Source organism: Anopheles coustani, chromosome 3 (genome assembly GCF_943734705.1).
Source record: "Anopheles coustani chromosome 3, idAnoCousDA_361_x.2, whole genome shotgun sequence".
NCBI classification, from domain to species: domain Eukaryota; kingdom Metazoa; phylum Arthropoda; class Insecta; order Diptera; family Culicidae; genus Anopheles; species Anopheles coustani.
The window spans coordinates 47241552-47262807 of record NC_071288.1 but is presented as its reverse complement, the minus strand read 5'-3'; the positions used below and the strand labels follow the sequence as shown (position 1 = coordinate 47262807).

Below are 21256 nucleotides of genomic sequence, written 5' to 3'. Positions count from 1 at the left end.
CCTAAATTGTGCTATTTTTGTCCATGTGTAATGTTTTGAAATCTTTCTTAATTGTGAAAAAAATTATAAAAGGTGTCCGAAAAAGTATTCGTTTTTGTATGATAGTTTGGGGTAAAAAAAATCTAAGCGCAAGTTTAATTAATTACGCATATGTCCTTCAATTATTCTATACAGCGATGAATAGCTTAAGTAAATATATTAACTAATGCAACAAAATGTTTATAAACAGTGACTGAAAAGTTCAACACCAAACCAGAAATTTCAAATTCGAACCAAATGCAATTATCGTTTCACAACCCATGGTGTCTTCCGTCCCTTTATTCACACGATTCATACACGTTTCCGTTTTCACTCATACGTGTTAGCTCTCCAACAATAACGACACTCGAGACTCAATTTTACCAACAACTTTTGCGTTAAGATTAGAAAGTTTTCCTTCCTTCTTTCAAAGCTCCCATCCGAGATCATGCTGCTCGGGTCTGGTTTACAATTTCGAACTCCAAAACATGTGCCTCCACAACATTTCCTACACGTAAATGTAAACCGATATTCCGCCGGAGAAAGGTTTTGTTGGCATTCGGAAATTTACTCCAAGAAAAAAAAAACTTCTTGGCAAGGCGAGACTTCTCGCTAGGACTTAAGCGGGATTCCGGGAAGCCCAGTGTAGTATGCCTTGCACAAGCGGTTTCACTTTTATCAATCCCGTCATCACCACGGCGAAGGAAAAGGAACACGTGGTGTTACTTTCCCGGAGGATTTTTGTTCCTTTCGCCCAGCATGTGCCAGTATTGGATGGCGCGTGGAGTGCGTGTTAAAAACCACCAACGCGCAACGAGCACAAGAACGAAAGTTTCCCCAAAACTTGAACGATCGGGATTCCAATCTAATGAGAAACTACATTACAATGAAGACGTTATGGAGCGATTTTCGGGGTCTCGGTCTCGGCTTTGGTTACGGGTCCGCACGCGGCCAGACTTAGTCGGGGCTTCGGGTGGAATAGGAAACTGTCTGCGGAAAAGCCGTAAAAGAGCAATGAATACATTATGCGTCTGGGTGGCAACAGGAGCAACGATTCGCTGGTTCACGCAACGCAGTCAAGTGAACGAAAAGAATGACCAAATAATCGGAGTGCTGCTGTCGAAGTGTTTTGTGCCATCCCGGGGGTGGTTTCGGTGGCGCGACATTTAATTCATGGGCAATAATCCTTCATCAAAGTTCGATACAGAAAACTCTTATCAAACGTCTAATGGTAAAAACATGTGTAGGTATTTTTACTTTTACATTTCGGAAACTGAAATATATAATCGATTGAAATTGAATAAGATTAATCTAAATTATTGTAACGTGTAAGAAAGATAGACACCATGCAAGTAGCATAAATACTTTCCCACTCTTAACCCAAAATAAAACTAAAGTAAAACATCAGAACTTTCACACCGACCCTGCACTGGATGTCCACCATGTTCGTTACTCCAGTCACGTCCAATTACCTTCATTTAGTTGGTCCCTCCGAGCGAGACGGTGTCCTTTTTACGTGAAGCTTAATTGCACACGGAGACGAAATGGACTGTGTGTAGTACTCGAGCCGCGTTTCGCGCTTCTCGTCCGGGTTCTTCCCAGCCTGCGTTTTGTTCTGCACATCCGCCACGAAAGTAATGGCCAAAAACATGTCGCTGGATTAATTGAATCTTTTCTTTTCACTCGAAATTAATTTAAGATCGCTAATGCGAAGGAGAGGAGTGTGTCGAAAGTTTTACGGTGACTAGTGCGCGGGGTGGGACGTTAAGCTGTCCATGACGTCACTTGGAAGGGCCACAATTACATTTATGAATTGAAGTGGTTTAAGAAGCGTCTAGGAGTATGTGTTGAGTGAAGCGAGAGGTTCATATTTTTCGAAATTAAATTTAATATGTTTTACGCCTGCTTCGTTGCGCCAACGGAAAGAATTAAGTGTTTTTATTTAAACAGCGTAACTAACGGAGGAAATGGATGATATGTAAAAAAACATGTATTAAAAACTACCAAAAAAAAATCTCTCCTAGTATAATCTTGTCCGTGCAGGATATTTTTGGCGACCTGAAAAAAACTAACTCATAATATTTCCCATTCAAAAGATGGAGAAAAAACAAGAAAAACTGGACAGAAATTACACTATTATTTTACTTAAGAAGCTATCAAGACACAAATTTGAAAAGAAAATCGATACAAACATTACATGGTTAAAAACGCATAAATGCACACATAATGAATATTTTAACTGAAAAATGACAATCAACCAAAAACTAACGTGTAACAAATAAACCAGAAGAGAAAAGGTTGGTAAGTAATCCACATTTTTTTCAGGTGTATAGTTTCTCACCGTTCATCATAGTAATGAAAATAGCTTGTGCACATTTCAAATTCATCTGCATTGGAGCCCCGATTTCTTCTTTCAATACCAGATGGAGTCATTAGTAGAGGAAGGTTAAGGGGTAAGAAATAGGCTCGGTGAAAGGGCATCCAGCACGGGAGGTAAGTGTGTAGGAAGTAGAATTCAAGCACTCTGCTCACATGTGACACACAAGATAACTTTGTAGATACAAATATTACTTAGCTGCTGAAATCACGGTCGTTCATGAATGATTTTCGCCAAGTGTAAAGATAGCTTTTTTCAGTTTGATAGAGAATTTCTCACCATTTCAATGATGATTAAACGCTAATGTTTTTTTTAACTTGCATTTCCACCGGTTTCCCAGCCCCATCCTGATGATCTCGTCGTACGAGTACGTGGAGTACGTCGATGGCACGATGGTGGCCGCATGCCTCTCGCCAGTGGACAGCTTCTGGCCGGCGTCGTTCTTCGTCGGCAGCATCGTGCTGTTCTTCATCGTGCCACTGCTCATCCTGGTCGTGCTGTACTCGGTGATCGCAAAGAACCTGATGGACAACCCGAGCATCATCATGTCGAACGCGTCGAGTGGCGTCCACCGGGGTAACGTGTACAAGTACCGGAAGCAGGTCATATTCATGCTCGGTGCGGTCGTGGTGAGCTTCTTCGTCTGCCTGCTGCCCTTCCGTGCGCTCACGCTCTGGATTATCGTCGTGCCGAGCGAGGCGATCGTGTCGATCGGTATCGAGCGGTTCTATATACTGCTGTACTTCTGCCGCATCATGCTGTACATGAACTCGGCCATCAATCCGATCCTGTACAACCTGATGTCGTCGAAGTTCCGCAACGGGTTCCTGCAGCTGCTCGGCTGCGGGAAGATCGTGCGCTCGGACAGCATCTCGAGTGGCGCACGCAAAGGTGGTGGCACGTTTCATACTGCTTCGACAAATCTGAGCAGCTCGCATGGGACCGGGTCGAGTCAGCGGAAGAGTCGGGACGACAGTATCGGGGGCAGCAGTACACGGAGACCGACGGTCCAGTTTCAGCAGCCACCGGTCAGTGGTCCATATGGGCCGTCACGCCGTGGGGGAAGTATCATATCCATTCGAGCAGGTTCGTTAACCGAAAAACCACAATCACTGCCAGATCCGGTTTCGGAAATCGGAGAGATTCAGGGAAAAATCATCGAAGAGCAACAAAAAATGGAAGAGAGTGAAAGTAATAACAGTAGCAACAGTATCAACAACCATCAACAGCAACAGCAACAGCAACAACAACAACAACCACTGCCAAACAGTAACGGTTTCCATAGGGTTAAGGATAGAGTTAGGTTTAACGGTCATCATCAGTCTCACCGAAAGAGAACGCACTTCCACCGTCACCGTAGTAACTGGGTTGGTCCGGGGCATGCCACTGGCGACATCATCACAACCGAGGAAGAGTCCACAGACGATCAACCGTCTTCTCATCCGGACAGCGGCTGTCCGGTGGAAGGCTCGTCGAACACCCCCGGTATCATTAGGAGTTCGCTCCAAGCACATCCTCATGGCAATGACAATAATCGATTCTCGCTGCTTCGGGCAGCCTCAACAACACTCGCGACGGCTACCCCGGCGGCCGGTGCCACGGTGGTGGTGATCGTGGCCAGCGCATCCATCGAGCCGAACACGGCCGATGGAAACCCCAACCGTCGTTCGACGGTGAGACATCTGGTGCTGCAGCGATCCAGTTCCGCGCAACCGATTGCAAACGGTACGCCCGGTGACGGTGGAAAGGAACCGGCGTACGCGAGGGCTCTGTCACACGAGCGCGTGTCGTACGATGGTTCCGCGATGGAATGTGATATCTAGCAAGGCAAGGCAAGGGGCGGAAGAACACGGAGGACGCGTCCAATAGAATGTAAAGGCTGGAAAAGGAATGGGAGTCAGTTTTAAACTGCAATGGGGAGGGCTAACGTATTTGGCAATACATTTCGTTGGGTAGCAAGAAAAAAAAAACAGGGCGTTATGAACGTCGAGTGGCTTTACTTTTGGGTGCAATTTGGCAACAGCCGTCTAAGTGTGTTTGTTACGAGAGAATGAAACTAAATAGTAGTTGAAAGGATAAGGAAAAGTTAAAGAGTTCGCAAAGTGAGTGGATACCAAGTATTCCCGTTGTACATTTTAAACTATTTATACACAGCATACAAAACCAAAGGTGAAGAACGATGTGGAGTTTTAAGTGTAAAATTTGTCCAAAATAAAACCATGTTTAACGATACACACTACGAACTGTGGGAGAGGGTTTTTTATTCGATCGAAATTAGCTGAAAGTTCATTGAAGAAAACCAGGTTTGTCGTAGATCGTCATAGAAGGAATTAAATGAAAGAAAATATTCAAGTATTGTTTTTCTTGGAAAGATATATGAATTCCTTGGAAAGATATAAGTTGGTAAAATAACTTCGGGCTACTAATTTGGCGAATGCAGTACGAAACAGACCAGCGCATGTACCATATTTCATAAATGTCTTCTAATTTGCAGATAAACAAAAATTGTCTTGTTAAGGCCATTACATATAATCTAGCATTGCATAAAAATGTATCGTTTGGCCTTATGTGCGACGAATGTAATTCAAATTGTATACTTTTAGAATTCTGTATTACGTATCAGCAAAACATACGAACACGAAAATGATCCAGTATCGTACCATAGTTTGTTTGAGCTGATGAAACAAATAAGTTAATTGCAAAATCCATACCTACTAGTGATTACTAGTACAAATTATCAAAACAAATTTAATTCTTTGAAGCCAACCGAGATTTAAGCTTTTAAGCTTATAGTTCCATTGTAAGTTTGTGATTTTTTGAGCATATTTTAGCACTTGACTTTATCGAAACCCTAGCTTAAACATGTCTCCTTTCAAAGGACCATCGAATCATGCATTTTCATTGACCCGTATCTGCCCAGACATCGTAATGGCACGCAAAGCCTTCGTGTAAGCAAACCCAAACCGGATTGTTTTCTCAATGGAGTGAAAATTTATCTTTCCTCACCAGCCCACCGGCTTCATCGCGTCTGTCAGTCAGAATGTCGTTCCACCGCGGCATGTTAATTATCCTGCCACCGAAAATGAGTTTCCTTAGACGCGACGAAACATGTTAACCCAATCAACTAACCCCGCTCCTCTCTCCTTCTCTGCGTCGACCCGCGGCATCCAGGCGGACATAAATTTATTTTAATTATTTAAAATATATTCCTACGGAGAATTTAATAGCCCTCACCCGAAATTAGCGCCACAAGTTTGTCCGTCGGCTGGCGATAGCTGTAGATGTTATTGTTCGCGATGGCAAGAAGTACGACCAAAATAAACAAAGCGCCAACCATCGGTAGCAGGAACACCGGCAGGACATACACACACACACATTCAGGAAAGAAAGGACAGTATACAGTGGGGTAGCAAAGATTGTTTTTCTTTTTTTTTCTACACGGGTTTATATTATTTAGTTAAAAAAAAGTACACCAAAAGGATGGAAGAAAGTGGTGGAATAAATTGTGGCTAAAGTCTCATAAATACAGCACCGACAAAAATCACTCCCACTGGCTGCTTGTTTCCCTTTGTTTGCTTTCTCTTTTTTCCTATCACTATCTCTCTCCTTGCACTAAGCGATGGCAAGGATCAAGTCGATGATGATGATGATAATAATAATAATGGCTAGTTGACGTTCCTGTGTATTGACGCAAGGAAAACTGCAACACAAACGCACGCACACGATCGAACACACACACACACACACACACACGCACACATACACACTCGAACGCTCAAAGAGACACACGCAAATCACGTCCTATTGCTGCCCAGAGGACGTATGTCCATCCTTCCCATCGAAACGAGAGACTACGACGCGTACGTTTCCTTAAAGCGACGCTGCACGTGCTGGTATGCATTGTAGATCCTGAAAAATAACGGACAAAGCGAGGATTAACGTTAATAATTGATTATCTTATCGCTTCCGCAGGTGTTGCGCGTTTCACACGTATCGCAAACGTACTTGCTCTTGGCCGTTTTGAAGGACTTCTTGCGTCCCTTGGTTTTCTTCTCGTCCGAATCGAGCGAGTTCGAGGAACTGGACGTGGGCAGATCGATCGGGGCAATCGAGATGCAGTTGTCTAGTGGAAGAGGGAATAAAAATAAAAATAACAAAGAAAATTTGAACCATGATCGAGAGTGTTGAGGAAAACCGACTACACTTACCAGGATGAACGAAAAAGGCCAACGAATGGCGGCCACGTGTGCGGATCGTTTCCTCCTGCGGGATAATGACACGGTGCTCGAGGGCAGAAATTTTGTCACCCGTCCAGGTAGACAACAGTTCACCGGCATTGATCAGGATGGCACCGGGCAGGTGGCCGACGCGCTTCCACCGATCGGTTCCAGGTAGCTTCACCTCCAACCCACCCTCCGAGTCCTGGGCCAACAGTGTAAACGTCCCGTAGTCGCAGTGGGCCCCGCAGCGTGTGATCTGCTGGTTTTCGTGCTCCTGCTCCGCCAGTTCACGGGCCTTCGCGCGGTAGTCCTCGGGCAGCGACAGATCGATCTCATCCTTCGTACAGCGCTGCTGGCTGTACTTGCACGTACCCCGAAGCAGCTCGTTCTTGCCATCGTCCTCGATGAGCGGCGGATAGTAGAGCAGCCGGAAGGTGGACTGGTTTTCTCCCTCCCCGTCGAGGATGTGACGGTGCTTCTCGAGAAAGTACCCGTACGGAAGCTCCATACCGGCGGCCAGCGCCTGCAGCAGGAGTGACGATAGGCGCTTGAAGTCCGTCGCCAGATCCGATACGTGTTCCCGGAAGCCGGGCAGTGGTTCATCCGGCAGCGGACCGTCCTGAGGCTTGAGCGTGCAGATGTTGTACGTGTGACGCAAGTCCTTCGATTTGCCGTCGAAGCGCTCCTGGCCCGGTTTAATGTAGCCATGGTTTGCCTCCCCCTTGCGCAGGTACGTCTCCTTCGTACCATCGGCTAGCTTGCAGAAGTCATCCAGGTGGCCGTACACTTGTTTCATCTGCCGGAAATAGGAAATACGGACACGAAATTAACGATCGATCAGAAGCAAACTGAGGAAGATTATCTTTTAAGTAGCCACACCCTCAGCCCATCATCCTATGGAGCTTTCGCAAAAGTTTGAAGTAGGCTTAGATCATATATTGTTAAATCAAAGTAAGCTGAGCTTAGCATATTGCGGAAAAGGCCAGCTTATAACAATTAAGTTTAGTTCTGACCTCCGACGTGGAAGCATTGGAATAAATATAGTATCCTCACTATAAGTTCATCGAACCCGCGAACTACCCATCCTTTTGCGCCACGCTTTCATCTTCGGGACGGTATTTAAATCATTCATAGCTAGGACTACCACGGGCCGGGGGGAACTAAAACACCATAAAAGCCGGTCAACAATGGCGCAGTGTAAACAACGCGAGCGCTAACTCGTGAGACAGGACGTCGTTAAACGACGGTATCCCTGGCGCTAGTTGCCCTGCCGTTGGGCAACACTCCATGCACTCGCGAATTACTGTCCCTTGCGTTGTTTATGACAGAAAACAAAAACAAAAAAAACCTAACCAATCGGTCGAAGGAAACGTTTGACTACCGTTTACTTGTTTGTGATATAGACCGGTAAATGATGCTGGCCATAATTTGGGCGATCGTAAACGAAAAACTTTACCAACCGCCCTCAACAAACTGAAAGGGACGGTGAACTTCGCTCCTAGTCCTGGCAACCCTGGCCATCGTCGTCATCGTCTATCATTTTGTCTACCATTCACTCGCGGGTAAATGACACGTATTTGGAGTGACTGAAGTCTCGGGATGTCTCTCGTGCCTGGGGAACGTCAGCCGGTCCTGCGGTAATCCTTCGCGCTTCGCTGGTTTGTTGTCAAACAAATGGCTTCAACTCGCGACAAGGTACGACACGCTTTACTACCTTGATCATCTACCTTGATCATCCTCGTTTCAGTTCTCTCTCTGTCCCTCTCCGTTTTATTCCAATATTAATCCACCTGACTTTTAGATCGATGGTTAGGAAAACGAGTGCCGAGACGCAAACCTTACAGGGTGAAGAGTGATAACTAAAAACTGTCCCCTCACACGTCCTCTTTGGCTGTTGCACGTGTCAAGCTGACATCGGTTAACATCGGGAGGCACGTCAGACACCTTACCCTGACCATGCCTGCCACGGGTGATATCTCCGGACTGCCAGCATTTTCAGGGAAATACGCAGCAACTCCGCGTGCATACGGTCTGCTGTTTCGCGTGATTCGAGGGGATTTCAGCGTTCGAACGAACACAAAATCACCGGTGAAACGGTGGGGGATTGTTTTGAAATTAGCATTTTCCAGGGGTTCGGAAAGATCCGCACTGGCTGGGCGTTGATCTAGCAGCGAGAGTTCATCATAAAACTCTCGCGGCTTTAGGAATCACACCAAAATCCCGACCCCGTCGGTTACCCTAACCAACGAAATGTCGTGGAGCAAGGGATAAGCGTGCAAAGAGTCAAATCCAACGTCAAATGTGTCGTCACAATCGTGAAGTTTAAGGTTAAATAATGCTGGTGATGTTTCACGGTGTTTCGGTGTTCGGCACCGACATTTGAAACCACAAACCCATTATTCAAGAACAAGTGAGTTTATGTGAACTTCGAAAATCCCGGCAAGATCAAAGACCATTAAATCTAATAGGAAAACGACAGCCGACAAATATTCGTTCTAGCAATTTAGTGTTGAAAAGCCAACGCATCATTTTTCTGGTATCGGATGACTGTAGCGTAAATTGGATTCGTTTCGAAATTATGAAGCCCGAATTTACGAATATTTTAGCTAATTTAGAAAAAAATGATATTAAACATAAAGGCATTTTATTATGATCATCATTCCTTTTCTAATATTTACTCAAAACTTACATGATGCGGCCTCTCATTTAATTTTCAATCTGGAAAAGCATTTATTCCAACCATATTTTGATTTCTATTTTATTTCACATGTCATGATTCTACTGTTAAAAACGAAAATTATACATTGTCTTGAATAAAGAAAATTCGATAAAAAATCTTAAAAGCATTCATGCTTCCATTTAATATTTTGGAACAAAGGAAATAATTTTCCATTTCGGCCATTTTATGTCGTTTTTCCCTGCACAGAAATAAAAAAAAAACACTAAACGTGTCATAACATCGAACTCATTAGAAACATCTGAAATAAAAATTGCAATAAAATATATCAATACAAAAACAATGTAAACATATAACTGTAATGCTAATTTTGATTGCTTCCTTCTATTACTATTTCCGGGAACAGACAAGTGCACTTCTGCGTTTTTAGATATGTTTGTACAAAAATTATCGTAAGTCAGTCAACACTCGCAACCATTTGACTGCATTAACCGGCAAATGAAAATCATATGCAATTAAGTCATATACCTCCTTCCATACCGTTTACGACCAGCAGCGTGACAGTTGCAGGGGTTCAGTTTAAAGGCGCATTACCAGCTCGTAAACGGTAAGCCGTCTAAAAGCTGATCGTTATCTACAAAAATCCACCAAACAAACCCCACGCTCTCCCTTTTGCCCGCTACGCAAGCTCCCGGTCACCTTCATGATGGATAAATTACCCCACGGTCCACCACAAGTTCAATGTCGACGCGCCGCTGTCGTCGCCACCGGTTTTCCAAATCCAAACAAATAAAGAAAGTGATTCCGGAATCACAACCTGGGACGCGTAGTAGTATAGTGTAGTATTTTCCCGGCCAGACCTTTAGCAGACGTAGACACGGTGGTGGCGGGCAGGGGGGGGTTTGGAACGGTGGTGGAGGCTACGCTACTCGGTGTTTATCGTCTAGACCGGTGGCGCATAAACAAAGCGAAAACATCCTTTTTCCTGGGCACGAGCAGCTGGACAAGCTCATCTGAACCCGTTTTGATGGCGGCACGGTGGAAGGGAAGGATTTCTGCGTCATCGAAAGGGGGGCTGGCGGGGTAGGTGGGTGGCTCATCGTCCCGGAGACTGTTTGCCGTCGAACGGACGGTTGTCGTTATGATGAATTATGATCTCTACCTTTTTTTTAATGTTTTTAGTTCAACCAAGTCTGCTTCTTTCTGCCCGGAAGCAACACCCCCTTTAGCTCTACCCTCACCCACAACGGAATGTCCACGTCGGAAGGGTTTGATGGAAAGTTTTATTGGGTCCTCGGTCGGTAAAAACAACACGGCCAAGCACCCTTCCAATGCCATTCGAACCCCGTTAATACCGGGAAGACGTTCGAAATGAACAAAAAAAGATGGTGACGGCGCGCACACGCTATCGCAAGACGTCAAAACAAACCGCGGACCGATGGTGAGCGCATTTCCTTCCAAATTTGCACGTCGCACCGCCACTGCATGTCTTCACCGGTTCGCTGGAAGGCCAAGCAGCTTTTGCCGCCTTATGATTAGCGGGGTGGCACAGAAAATTGTGTTAATTGAAAACGGAGACGTCAATCGACTGTGGCGGCACGAACCGTCTTGAACGCACGGACAACGCACACAAAATAAATGCGCCATTCGGAGGTAATCCTGCCCAAGTCGGGTTGGCTTAAGATACCGGAAGCTACCATCAAAAAGGGGCAGGGGCTTGGCTAATCCCGTTCAGAGGCTAAGCTACGAGGTGGCCTCTTGGAAATGGTTACCCTTTTTATTTCTCAAGGGTGGATAAACCTTTTTTTTACGTTGCTTCGGGTTTAACGCCAGTTGACGTCTTGTCTTATCGAAACGAAAAAAATAGAACAATGTAAGATCACGTGCACTTACACCACGTCCGAGCTGTCGAGAGCAGGTGGCCAGGTGTTGTTCCGATCGTGACTTCGACATAAACCTACCGCAGCTTCGAAGCAAAAACTAGGCCTATCTCAACAACAGACAACAGTTTCCACGACAAAGTTTGCTTTCCTTTTAGTGGGCAACTAATTTGGAACGTTCTAGGAAACCATGTAAAGGGATCGGACTTAAAAAAAGAAACACTTTTACAGCTCACGTACCATTTTAAACGTTGTAGAGCTTTCGATATGCAATATGTGGAAGAAATAAAAAAATAATCCTGACCCATTACCCTTGATGGTAATTCATAAACATCCGCAATATTATGTAACGTAGTTAGCAATCCTGAAGCAATGAAAAGTGACCTATGCACGAAAATTTACTTACCTTATCCTCGGAGATCCCATGGTTGACCAGTAGTGCGATGCCTTTTTCGCTAAGCGCTTTGTGAAGCTGATGTCCGACACGATTCACCACCGACCGGATGGGACACTCTTCCGTTCCTGTGCGAGAAGTGAGACGCATTCGAAATAGAAGTGGAAAATGAGAAGATTACTCTGGGAAGCAGCAGGGGAGGAGGTTGAATTAAAGCATTACCAACTTCTCCACCCCCGAGAGATGGAGACAAAATCTAATGGGGGAGTGGGCGACGTACGACGAGGAAGGAATCGTACCTAGTGCTAATGGGAAATTAAACGAGCAAAGTCAGAAGGGAGTAGCAGATGTAATTTAGATTTTCAGCTTTAATTACAATGATTCTCGCATCGCCCGTCGGGACAATATATGCGACAGAAGCGTTCACTAGATCGTGATATCGGTAGTGCATTTGAGTGGAATTTCAAATTATATAGGCGCGCGTGTCGGATGCATGAGAATTTTTTTACGCAACTTGGTTGTGAAATAAAGCGCTTCGATGAATGATTAATGCCTTGCCAATGTGGATTTTATCCAGTTTTTTTTTTCTGTTGGGAGGAAAGATTATTGTATAAATAAGAACTATAGAATCAGTTTATAGCGCATTAAAAACAAAATTATCTGTTATAATAATTTGAAAAAACATATGAAAAGTATGGCAGAAAAAAAACCAAAACTAAAAAACACTTTACAACATTAAATAATAAAGTTTTGAAAGGCCATTTATGTACATAATATTTTTTAAGTGAAAACAAATTAATCAAAATGACAACATGATACCAATCCAAACAGAAAATTCCAAATAGATACTAAGTGTGAGGAAAACAAGAAGGAAAACAAGTAAGCTCGCACGTGCCTATTTGTTATTGCATTTTAAAAGTCCTTTCAGAATAATCTTCCGTCGCGCGGGATCGCGTGTTAAGAAAAAGTTAAAGAATATGTTGCCCCAAGTGAGCATTCAAAACATGACTACACTTTATTTGATGTGTGTATGTTTCCATGCATGAGTACGTCAATCTTCATTCAATCATTATTTTGACGAGATTTTTATGTCGTTTACCCCGCCCCCCTTCCCTCCCAACATCCATCGTTTTTATGTGGCGCTTTATTAGTCCACGGGTCTTTTCATCAACTTTCCCCGGCTTCTCAATCAAACGTTTACCCGAAGCCTGTCACCAACATTAGCGCGACCACCCGCCGGCCTTCGCTCTGGAGGATTTAATGTTGCCATCCCGCTTTGTGGGAGATGAAACAAAACAGGCTCTTTGCGTTGGTGGTCTACATTTCTCCACCGAACCATCTTGCTGCTGACACACTGACAAGTTGCTGCCACCGGAGATCACTCATCCGCGGTGTGATTGCACACGCCAAAGCAACGTCGCAAACGGAACGCGGAATGGTTTAAAAAATCCATTCATGCGCTCTTCCATTTCCGCCGGAAGCAGTAAACCGTGAACCTAGGAAAGGGACAGAAAACCCTAGGACTGGTGTACATTTTATAGCGCCGATACGCGGCTGATAAGAAATCGAATGGGAATGAATCTTACCGGAAGTAGGGGATCGCGCACTGGCCGAGGTCAGGGTCTTTATGACTTTAAAAATCCTGGTACCGTCAGGACCCACACGGGAGGATTGTGAAACGGAAACATTGGGTGAAAAACAGACACAACCACCACAATGGAACGACAACTTTGGATCCCCCCAAACACCGTGACCGAACACTCTGGCCGTGGATCTAACATCGGAAACAGACTTACGTCCTAGAGCTGCAGGAAAAACTGAAAAATGAAACACCACCGCGTGATAGCGGGAAATGAATAAAAACGAAAGATCAACTTCCGCTCGGCGAACGCAGATGATTTACGACAAGTTGTCCACTTTGCTGGCCACCGAACGCCAGAGAACGTTATTAAAACGAGCCGAAAGCAAAAATTCGCATTTCATGCACCTTTTTTACTACTCCATTAAAGAACCACAAACAGAACGGGCACACCACCATCCCCGGCAAGCGGAACGGATGAATGAAGAAAACGACCAGAGCCGAATAGGACTCAGCATCGTGGGGACGATACTTGGGAGAAAATATTAATTCCCAACCAATATCTATCCTCCCTCTCCCCCCACTCTACCCGTCCCCCCTACCCCATTGAGGTAGTAAAAGGAAACCGGCAGGGCGGTATCGAAACGTGCCCTCCACATCACTTATCGGCGTGGGGAATGTTTTCGGGGCACTGGTAAACGGCTCAGCCTTTTGACCCTCCCCCCCCTACCGCCACCGGAAGAACAACTTCCACAATGGCTAAAAGGCAGACGACGCGGCACAGCAGATGGGCTGTCACGACGCTTTGTTGTTGTGAGACTGGGCTGGTCTAGGTCGTTCTACAATTATCTGGGCCACCATCGCCGAAAAACATTGCTTTATCGCGCCCATCATCAGTATTATCGTCCCACAACGCCCCATAAGCATCCGTCATCACCCCACAGATTGCCGGGAAATCGGCATGATAGACATGGTGATGATGATGTGGAAAAACTTTATGGTAGGACTGTTTGATGGACAGCAACTCTAACAAAACGGTGGGCAGACAGAACTCCAATTGCCGGCAGCAAATCCCCCAACAGCGTGTGTAGTGCGGAAACTATCATATCTATTCGAAACGAATTATCAATTTACCGACAGAACCCGTTATCGAGCCGGCACGGGATGGACTGGTAATAAAGGCTTGGGATCTTAGTCCCGCCACCACCAAAGGCAACTTCTCATTATCACGAGGGATTTAGAGATTCTTATCATCGGCGAGAATCGCGGGAGGAATGTGCGCTTCAGGGTTAACCGCGATACGGTGGGAGGTTAAGTTCGTCCCGGTTGATAAGGGGTTTAGGAAACACACGCACACACACACAGCGATCATCAGACACAATTTTAGCGAAGCGGAATCCTCTGTAATCTGATAAAGAGCGGGAACTGGTTCATCCGTCGAGGGCGCATTTTGATAAAATTTATTTTTAGTAAATCGCAATCCGGGTACCGACACGGTTGGATACTATTCGCTAGAAGTGAGGGTTTCATGGGCCAAGCAAGGGCATTTCGGTGGGGCGGAAGTAAAGGATGAGTTGTGTATGGTGGAGTAGTGATCTCTAGTACCTCAACGGATATAAGCGAGGCTCATTAATCTGGAGCACCACCGAGGGGGAACCACGGTGCTCCAAAATGACATCGGAAGGAAATGATTTACAAGCGGAAAGAGTAGGATTCCCAGGCCACCATAAAGCGCGATAAAATCGTATCGCAAATCTTCACGCAAGGTGCCGCTGATTAGTGGTGGGAACACCCTGAGGGTGGTTGGGCCTGTGGTTTTCCAATGTCCATTTTCCTGGTCTTGTTTTGGCAAGCAATCGATTAGCAACCTTTTTGCAGCGCATTGGTCCGAAGGTGGTTCAAAACTCTGGGGACCAAAAATAGCGTTGACAGTTAGCGAAAGGGCAAGGATTTGTGGAGCGATTTGGGATCTTTTATAACCGGCATAAAAGAGAGCACCACCACAAGGGCCCACTTGAGGGATATTGATTTTTAATGGTGACCGTTGCCGCGATAAGCAAACGCACACCCTTTGGACCGGTCCCCAGGGGTTGTTGCGGCCGATCAACACTGACACCATCCGACCAGCTGCCATTTTTGTTGGTTTATTGGGTGGGATTTATGATTTGCAATGGATCGGCTTTTTTTGAAGTGAGCGATCGTTTCTCACAACAAACTGGCTGATAAGACAAATTCGCTGCGAAATTGCGCTACTGGTTTTATGTTGCTAAAATGTTATCGAAGTATTGATAATAAGGTTGTAAGAAAGGATCGTAAACATTTTTCTTTTATTCATTTGAAAAATCTTCCTCAAACATCACGCTGCACGCGGGGCAGGACGCAGAGGAAATCAAAACGTCAACCGAAGCGTGCGAACACAAACAAGAATTGACTAGCACGCGGTAAAAAAAAAACAATCGAACCACGTCAATTATTTAACTAAACATTTCGTCTGACAAGTCGTCCAACAATTCGCCTAACAGGAACGGTGGTTAAGATGCCAGATTTGTTCAAATTTACTTATAGCGCCTTGAAATTATACAAAAATTCTCCATTGAGCGTAATTCAGCGGGTACGTTTTGATAGCACGGATAAAAAATATACGTGCACACTTTGCCCCGGCTCACATCACATGATGCTCATTAGCTGGAGCAGCGATCGTGATAGCACAATCAGGGGATGTTTTGATGATTGTCTGATGTCAAATAATATTTCAAGGAATTACATAACTATTAACTAGTTACAGAATTTTTTTTGCTAATTTCACTGCATGTTTTTTTCAAGAAATACAGATTTATTTGTGTATTTATTATTTAAACTCTCAATGAGAGATTCATGAATCCTAGTACTCTAATAAATAAAGATTCATCAATTTTAAAAGAACAGAAAAGTAAAGCCCAAAAAAAAGATACACCCTTTTTTGAGGTCGCTTAATCTACCCCAATGCAAGAACCATGAAGGTTCGTGAATGATTTATGAATCATGAGGCACAACACTAGTATTTGCTCAATCGTTCTAAAGCAAACAGACCTAAGACACTAAAATTAAGCTAGAGTTCATTCCTATCTCTTTCAAGAGAAACTATTTCATTAAAGGAGAGTTAATATCGTAAAATTACAAGGGAATGGCTAACTTCTTACATCAAATTTTCATGTAATTTATCGGACTAATGTGCATAAACATTTTTTAAATGTGTCCTATTTAGCCCTATTGGGGGAAAAGGTCTGCCTGCAAAAAAAGCATGAAAGGTTGGTCTACGAACACAATTCATAGACATGGATGGCATATCATAAAGCGTTTCACATGTGTACATGAAGCACTTGACCAATCCTGAGCTATATAGCAGGCGTACGTAGAAGAAAAAAAACCTGTTTCCACAACATGACTAGCTGCAGGAAGTTTGAACAAGCCCCACGCTAGTATTCGTATTCAAGCCACCTGAATAACGCGATATGGCGATACCGCATGCACCTTGGTGAGTAATTTAGTGACTAATCTTTACATTTGCCGCGAAAGATACGCGTGCCCGTACAACCGCGTGTTTATTGTACAACACGGTACGGGATGGTGTTTTTTAAAACGAGGAAAAAATTAATCAGCTACACTGCTTTTTTATGTCTCTTTCAGCACATTTAAACCACATACATCACCCATTTTTGTTGATTTAGTCGAGTGTGTCGGACGAGACTTGCTGCCATTAGCATGAATGATTGTTTAGACTATCATCTCACTTATCGTGCGTCTGGCGATGGAAACCTCTACAGACGTTGTTCGGTTCAGGTACCATGTTGTTTATGGAATCCATGTACTGGGAATGGGGTGGGATGGGTAAAACCCCGGTTTGATGATTTAGTAAAAAATATTATTAGCAGTTATTTTCATACGCGTATATTAACTACAACAAATCGATGTGAAAAACAATCAACGCCATTCGTGATATAAAAAAATGAAAACTACGTATTGTGGAAACCCACAATCGCGCATGCGAAGCGATCGTAAACGGGATCGTTTACATTTAGTATACGACGGGGCTTGGCAATTGGACTTTCGAACACGCGCCAACTAGGGGAAGATTCGTCATTCATGTGCTTATTCGAGACGATCGCAAACGATCGTGTGCAATCAGAATGACAGCACAATGTTACGACCGATTTGCCTGTCCCATTGTGAAGGCGGCGATCGTACGATTGCTTAACCGGTTTTAAAATTTACGTAATTGTGTTTATTTATGTTTTTGCATCGGCGATTGCGATAATATTTTATTTTATAAACATGAAATAATCCCAACCCGTCCCACTGTGTGTGTGTGTAGGGGGTAGAAACCTTGTTGAAAGTCCCACTCAAGGTACACAAGAACCATTATCCAGCACAAAGCAACGCGAGGCCACCGGCCTTGTTTCCGTTTGGCTCAGTCATGGGCGGTATAGTGGTACAAAATGAATGCCACGCTTTGTTTGCGCTAACGATCGACGTATGAGATGAATGATCGCGTTCACGATTTCGTGGCCGCGCATCCTCCATCAAGCATTTCTCGACGAGATGAACAGCGCGAGCGTCAAGTTCGAACGGAGGATCCATCAACCCGGCGGCATTCGTGCCAATCGAATTACAATTCATTTGCAAATGAGGTGGTGACCTCTCAATCGATCGCGATCCGTTAATTGGTCCCACTTGACGCAATGGAACCCGCGATAAACGGGAACGAACCGAGCCGAGGACTGCGCATACGGTTGCATAGGACCGATAAATGGCTCGCTGTCACATAAGCCGGGGTTTCCCTTTGACTCTGAGCCGGCGAGTCATCTCTTGTCACCACATTGGGGACGATAGATGTCATGTGCCGAGGTCAACAGGGGGAGAGAGTGTAAAACGAATGAATGAAAGTATGACTCGGAAAAGTTGTTTCCGTTTAAAATGCTATCGCAGTTGCTTAGCAACCGCTCGGGGGTACTAGTGCATACTGGGGAGCTGATTTTTACTTACCACAGTGCGCAAGATCGATGATCGGAATTTGACTCTTGGACAGCAGTGTGTCGACCTTTTCTTCGGTGGCTTTGTTCTTCAACATTATGCTTAAATGTTTCTTGTTCTCGGGTCTGCTATGTTATTTCTAGCTTCTCAAACACGATCCGAGCGATGTGTGCGTTTGTCTAATGCTTTTCGCTGTCCCGTCCCAAGGCTTCCTGTGATCGTTCACAACCTGTTTTTTCTTGTGCATGGGTGTGTTGGTGTGTGGGGGTATTTTTTTTTGTTTTGTTTTTACCACCAATACATAATATGCTTTAGGTTCGCGAGACCGTGTGCGGTGCAATTTCACTTTTTCAACAGTATGCTGAACACCGAAAACCAAGGGCCAGTTTATGTAGGTTTTTACACGAACCGTTTCCTCAGTCTACCCGGGAACTGACTGTGGTTTGCTTTCAGCTTAATGAAACTTGCGGAAATAACACTTCTGGGTGCACGCGCTTTTGTAAAAAAGAAGGCTAGCAAAACAATAGGCCTCTTCTGCCTAAAACCGTCTTGTAGACCACTTCACTAGCTGCAATTTCCTCGTTCCGCAAGCGATTGGAGTACGTGAACGCGGAGAGAGCTCGATCACGATGGTGCGCAGACGTAGGAGGCGACTCGCAGAAAAAAAAATAACGGAAACACGCGGATTCACTTCACTCGCGACTGCGTCAAGCGGTGACTACAAATCCGGCCGTGGCGTGACTGTTCGCGCTGGCCTCGGGCTAGTTACTGACCGCACGCCTTCGCGTAGATGACAATTTTACGCCTTTGCGGTCGTGGCCGGGGCGTCATATGACGAATGCACATGCGAACACCACCCCAAACACCCTACGCGCCCTGCTAATCGGTTCTATGAAATCGTGCCGCGGATACAGATGAATGTGTCCCGCACCGGTCCCCGTCGCAAAGTCCGCACGCAGCGTTATGTGTAGTAGGTCGGACACTTTTTGGCCGCCGCGGCACTGCTGATAAGTATGCCTCGATAAAACTGCGCTAACCGTAAAGCTTTATGTCCCCAACGGAAGTGACTGGACCGTCCCGTCTGCTTTAGATCTTCTGAAACATGTAGTAAACGTTCTTACTACATCCGTCACGATGCACCGAGCGTATAGTTTCACCCACGACACGTTGCACTGTGCCTGCAGCGCTATTACTGCATCGCTGATTTCAATCACTGTTGGGAAGTTCATTCACAGAGCCCACATCCTTCGTTGTGTGTGTTGGCAAAGTTGCACTGACGCGTCAGTTTTGAATGCGATCAAGCGATCCGACGGCTGTTGAAGAACTGCGATCCCTAACCATCGATCGCGATGGTCCATGCCCTTGATGGTAACACGATTTCGCATGGAAACGGTATTTTAACATGCGCTTTCCACACACACAACCAAAGGATCATCCGCCACGCATCGAACATCCATCTGTTTGGCATCAGTTTTTCTTCTCTCATTTGTTTTACAGTTGTTTTTTATTTTAAATCACACCTTTCACGACATCGTTCTTGATGTAAGTGCGAAGTTGAATTACTCCAAAAGGTAAACAACAAAAAAGAAACGCCTCTTTTATTGCAAATTCAGTTAAATTACACGTTTTTTAACAGTTGCCTGCGAAGCAAATCAAAAACAAACAAAATAAATAGTACTTTGACATATTCCTTTGATCAGTTGGAAACTATCGGTCTCTTTCACACAACACAGCTTCGAGGCTTCGTTGGTCTTTCTCTTTCATATAGATACAGTGTATTTAAGCTAAATTCTGTCTCTCAGTACTAGATTGTGGCTTCCTAATGTTGATTTATTTCTGTTAAAGGTAAAAGAGTAAATGAGGCCCCGGCCGCCATGTTTTTGATCGTGGCTACACCTCTTGTGGACGTTTAAACTGAATGTATGCAATTGGTGATACATTAATTCGTTAAATTCAACCTCCGAGTATTTGAACCGTAGTGTGTACCGTTAATTTCGGCAACGCAATCAACCTAGGGGTGCGGTATGAGAGGGGCCCACGGGCCCCCCTTATTTCTCAAAACTATAACAAACTCTCTTTTTCGGTAGACCTAGCGCAGTCCGCTCGCTGCGCTCGCTGCGGGCGCGCCGCTGTTTCCAAATCATTCCTTCGGCTAAACTCATTGTTTCATGCTGTCCACCATGTGTGGTATAGTTTGCTTACTAGTAACTTAACATGTAAAAGTATATTAACCCGCATTCAACCTCCACTGGGTGATTAGTTTAAACCGTTATGTTCTTTTAAGCGAACCGTTAGCGTTCAAAAATTCCAAACGAATGCATGTGTCGCGCTTTGCATAGCTTCAGGCGCTAAATGTGAACCAGCAGGAAGAGGAGAATCTAGCCCGGGGCCTCATTTACTCTTTTACCCTGTTAAACCATTTCCGTCGAAACATAATTAAAGTGTTGTAACGTCCGACCGTTATCATAAGGTTCTTATAAGTTATCTGTCATGATGGTGGCTGCGACCACCAGCTGTCATGCACCTGTCATATAAGTGGCTGCGTCCACCACCAGCGATGAAACTGTCAAACAAACGTGGAGGAATAAACTGAACACTCTTGAGTGTGCCTTCGAACAAGAGAGACGTACTTCGGACCTTCGGCTTATTATTATTATAACTGTTCTATTTGTTAAACCTTCGGCTTCGGATTGACTCGTTATAAATTGTTCACCGCACCCAGACTCTACAACTTCAGAAGTGGGATTGCCCAAAAAACTCGCCTTCCAGCGCTTAAACGTGTCGTATGTTGCGCCCTGAGGCATTGTCCATCATGCTCAGCAAAGAAGACCTGGTACGCCGTTTGACCGATTGCGGCATCGACATCCCCGCAACGGCTACCATTTCGCAACTCCGGCAGTTGTATGACTCACTAGTAGGAGAGGAACATGCATCTTTTTCGATCCCTGAGCCCGGTACAACATCCCAGGAGGCTAGAGGTGAGACCGCCATTTTGACTGACTCCATTCCGAGCGATGGCGCCAGCACCATTTTGTACACTGAAAACCACGTGGCGCGTGTCACCACCGAAATGAAGGATGATGATGCAGACCACCTAGTAA

General features: G+C 44.9%; 1 protein-coding gene across 1 annotated transcript; it reads right to left on the bottom strand.

Moving 5' to 3' along the window:
• Positions 1 to 5792: 5792 nt before the first annotated feature.
• Positions 5793 to 19605, bottom strand: LOC131271568 (uncharacterized). The gene is made up of 5 exons (XM_058273042.1): positions 18168 to 19605; positions 11579 to 11694; positions 6604 to 7411; positions 6401 to 6518; positions 5793 to 6304 (listed from the first exon to the last, which is right to left on the bottom strand). Exons 1-5 carry the CDS (start codon positions 18250 to 18252, stop codon positions 6247 to 6249), a joined length of 1185 nt encoding a protein of 394 aa, XP_058129025.1. The 5' UTR covers positions 18253 to 19605; the 3' UTR covers positions 5793 to 6246.
• Positions 19606 to 21256: the final 1651 nt, after the last annotated feature.

Coding starts and splice junctions, on each gene's coding strand:
- LOC131271568 (XM_058273042.1), bottom strand. CDS start 18,252: ATGTTGAAGAACAAAGCCACCGAAGAAAAGGTCGACACACTGCTGTCC. Junction 7,412..11,578: donor ATGGGATCTCCGAGGATAAG/GTAAGTAAATTT, acceptor TATTTCCGGCAG/ATGAAACAAGTGTACGGCCA. Junction 6,305..6,400: donor TTCAAAACGGCCAAGAGCAA/GTACGTTTGCGA, acceptor GTTATTTTTCAG/GATCTACAATGCATACCAGC.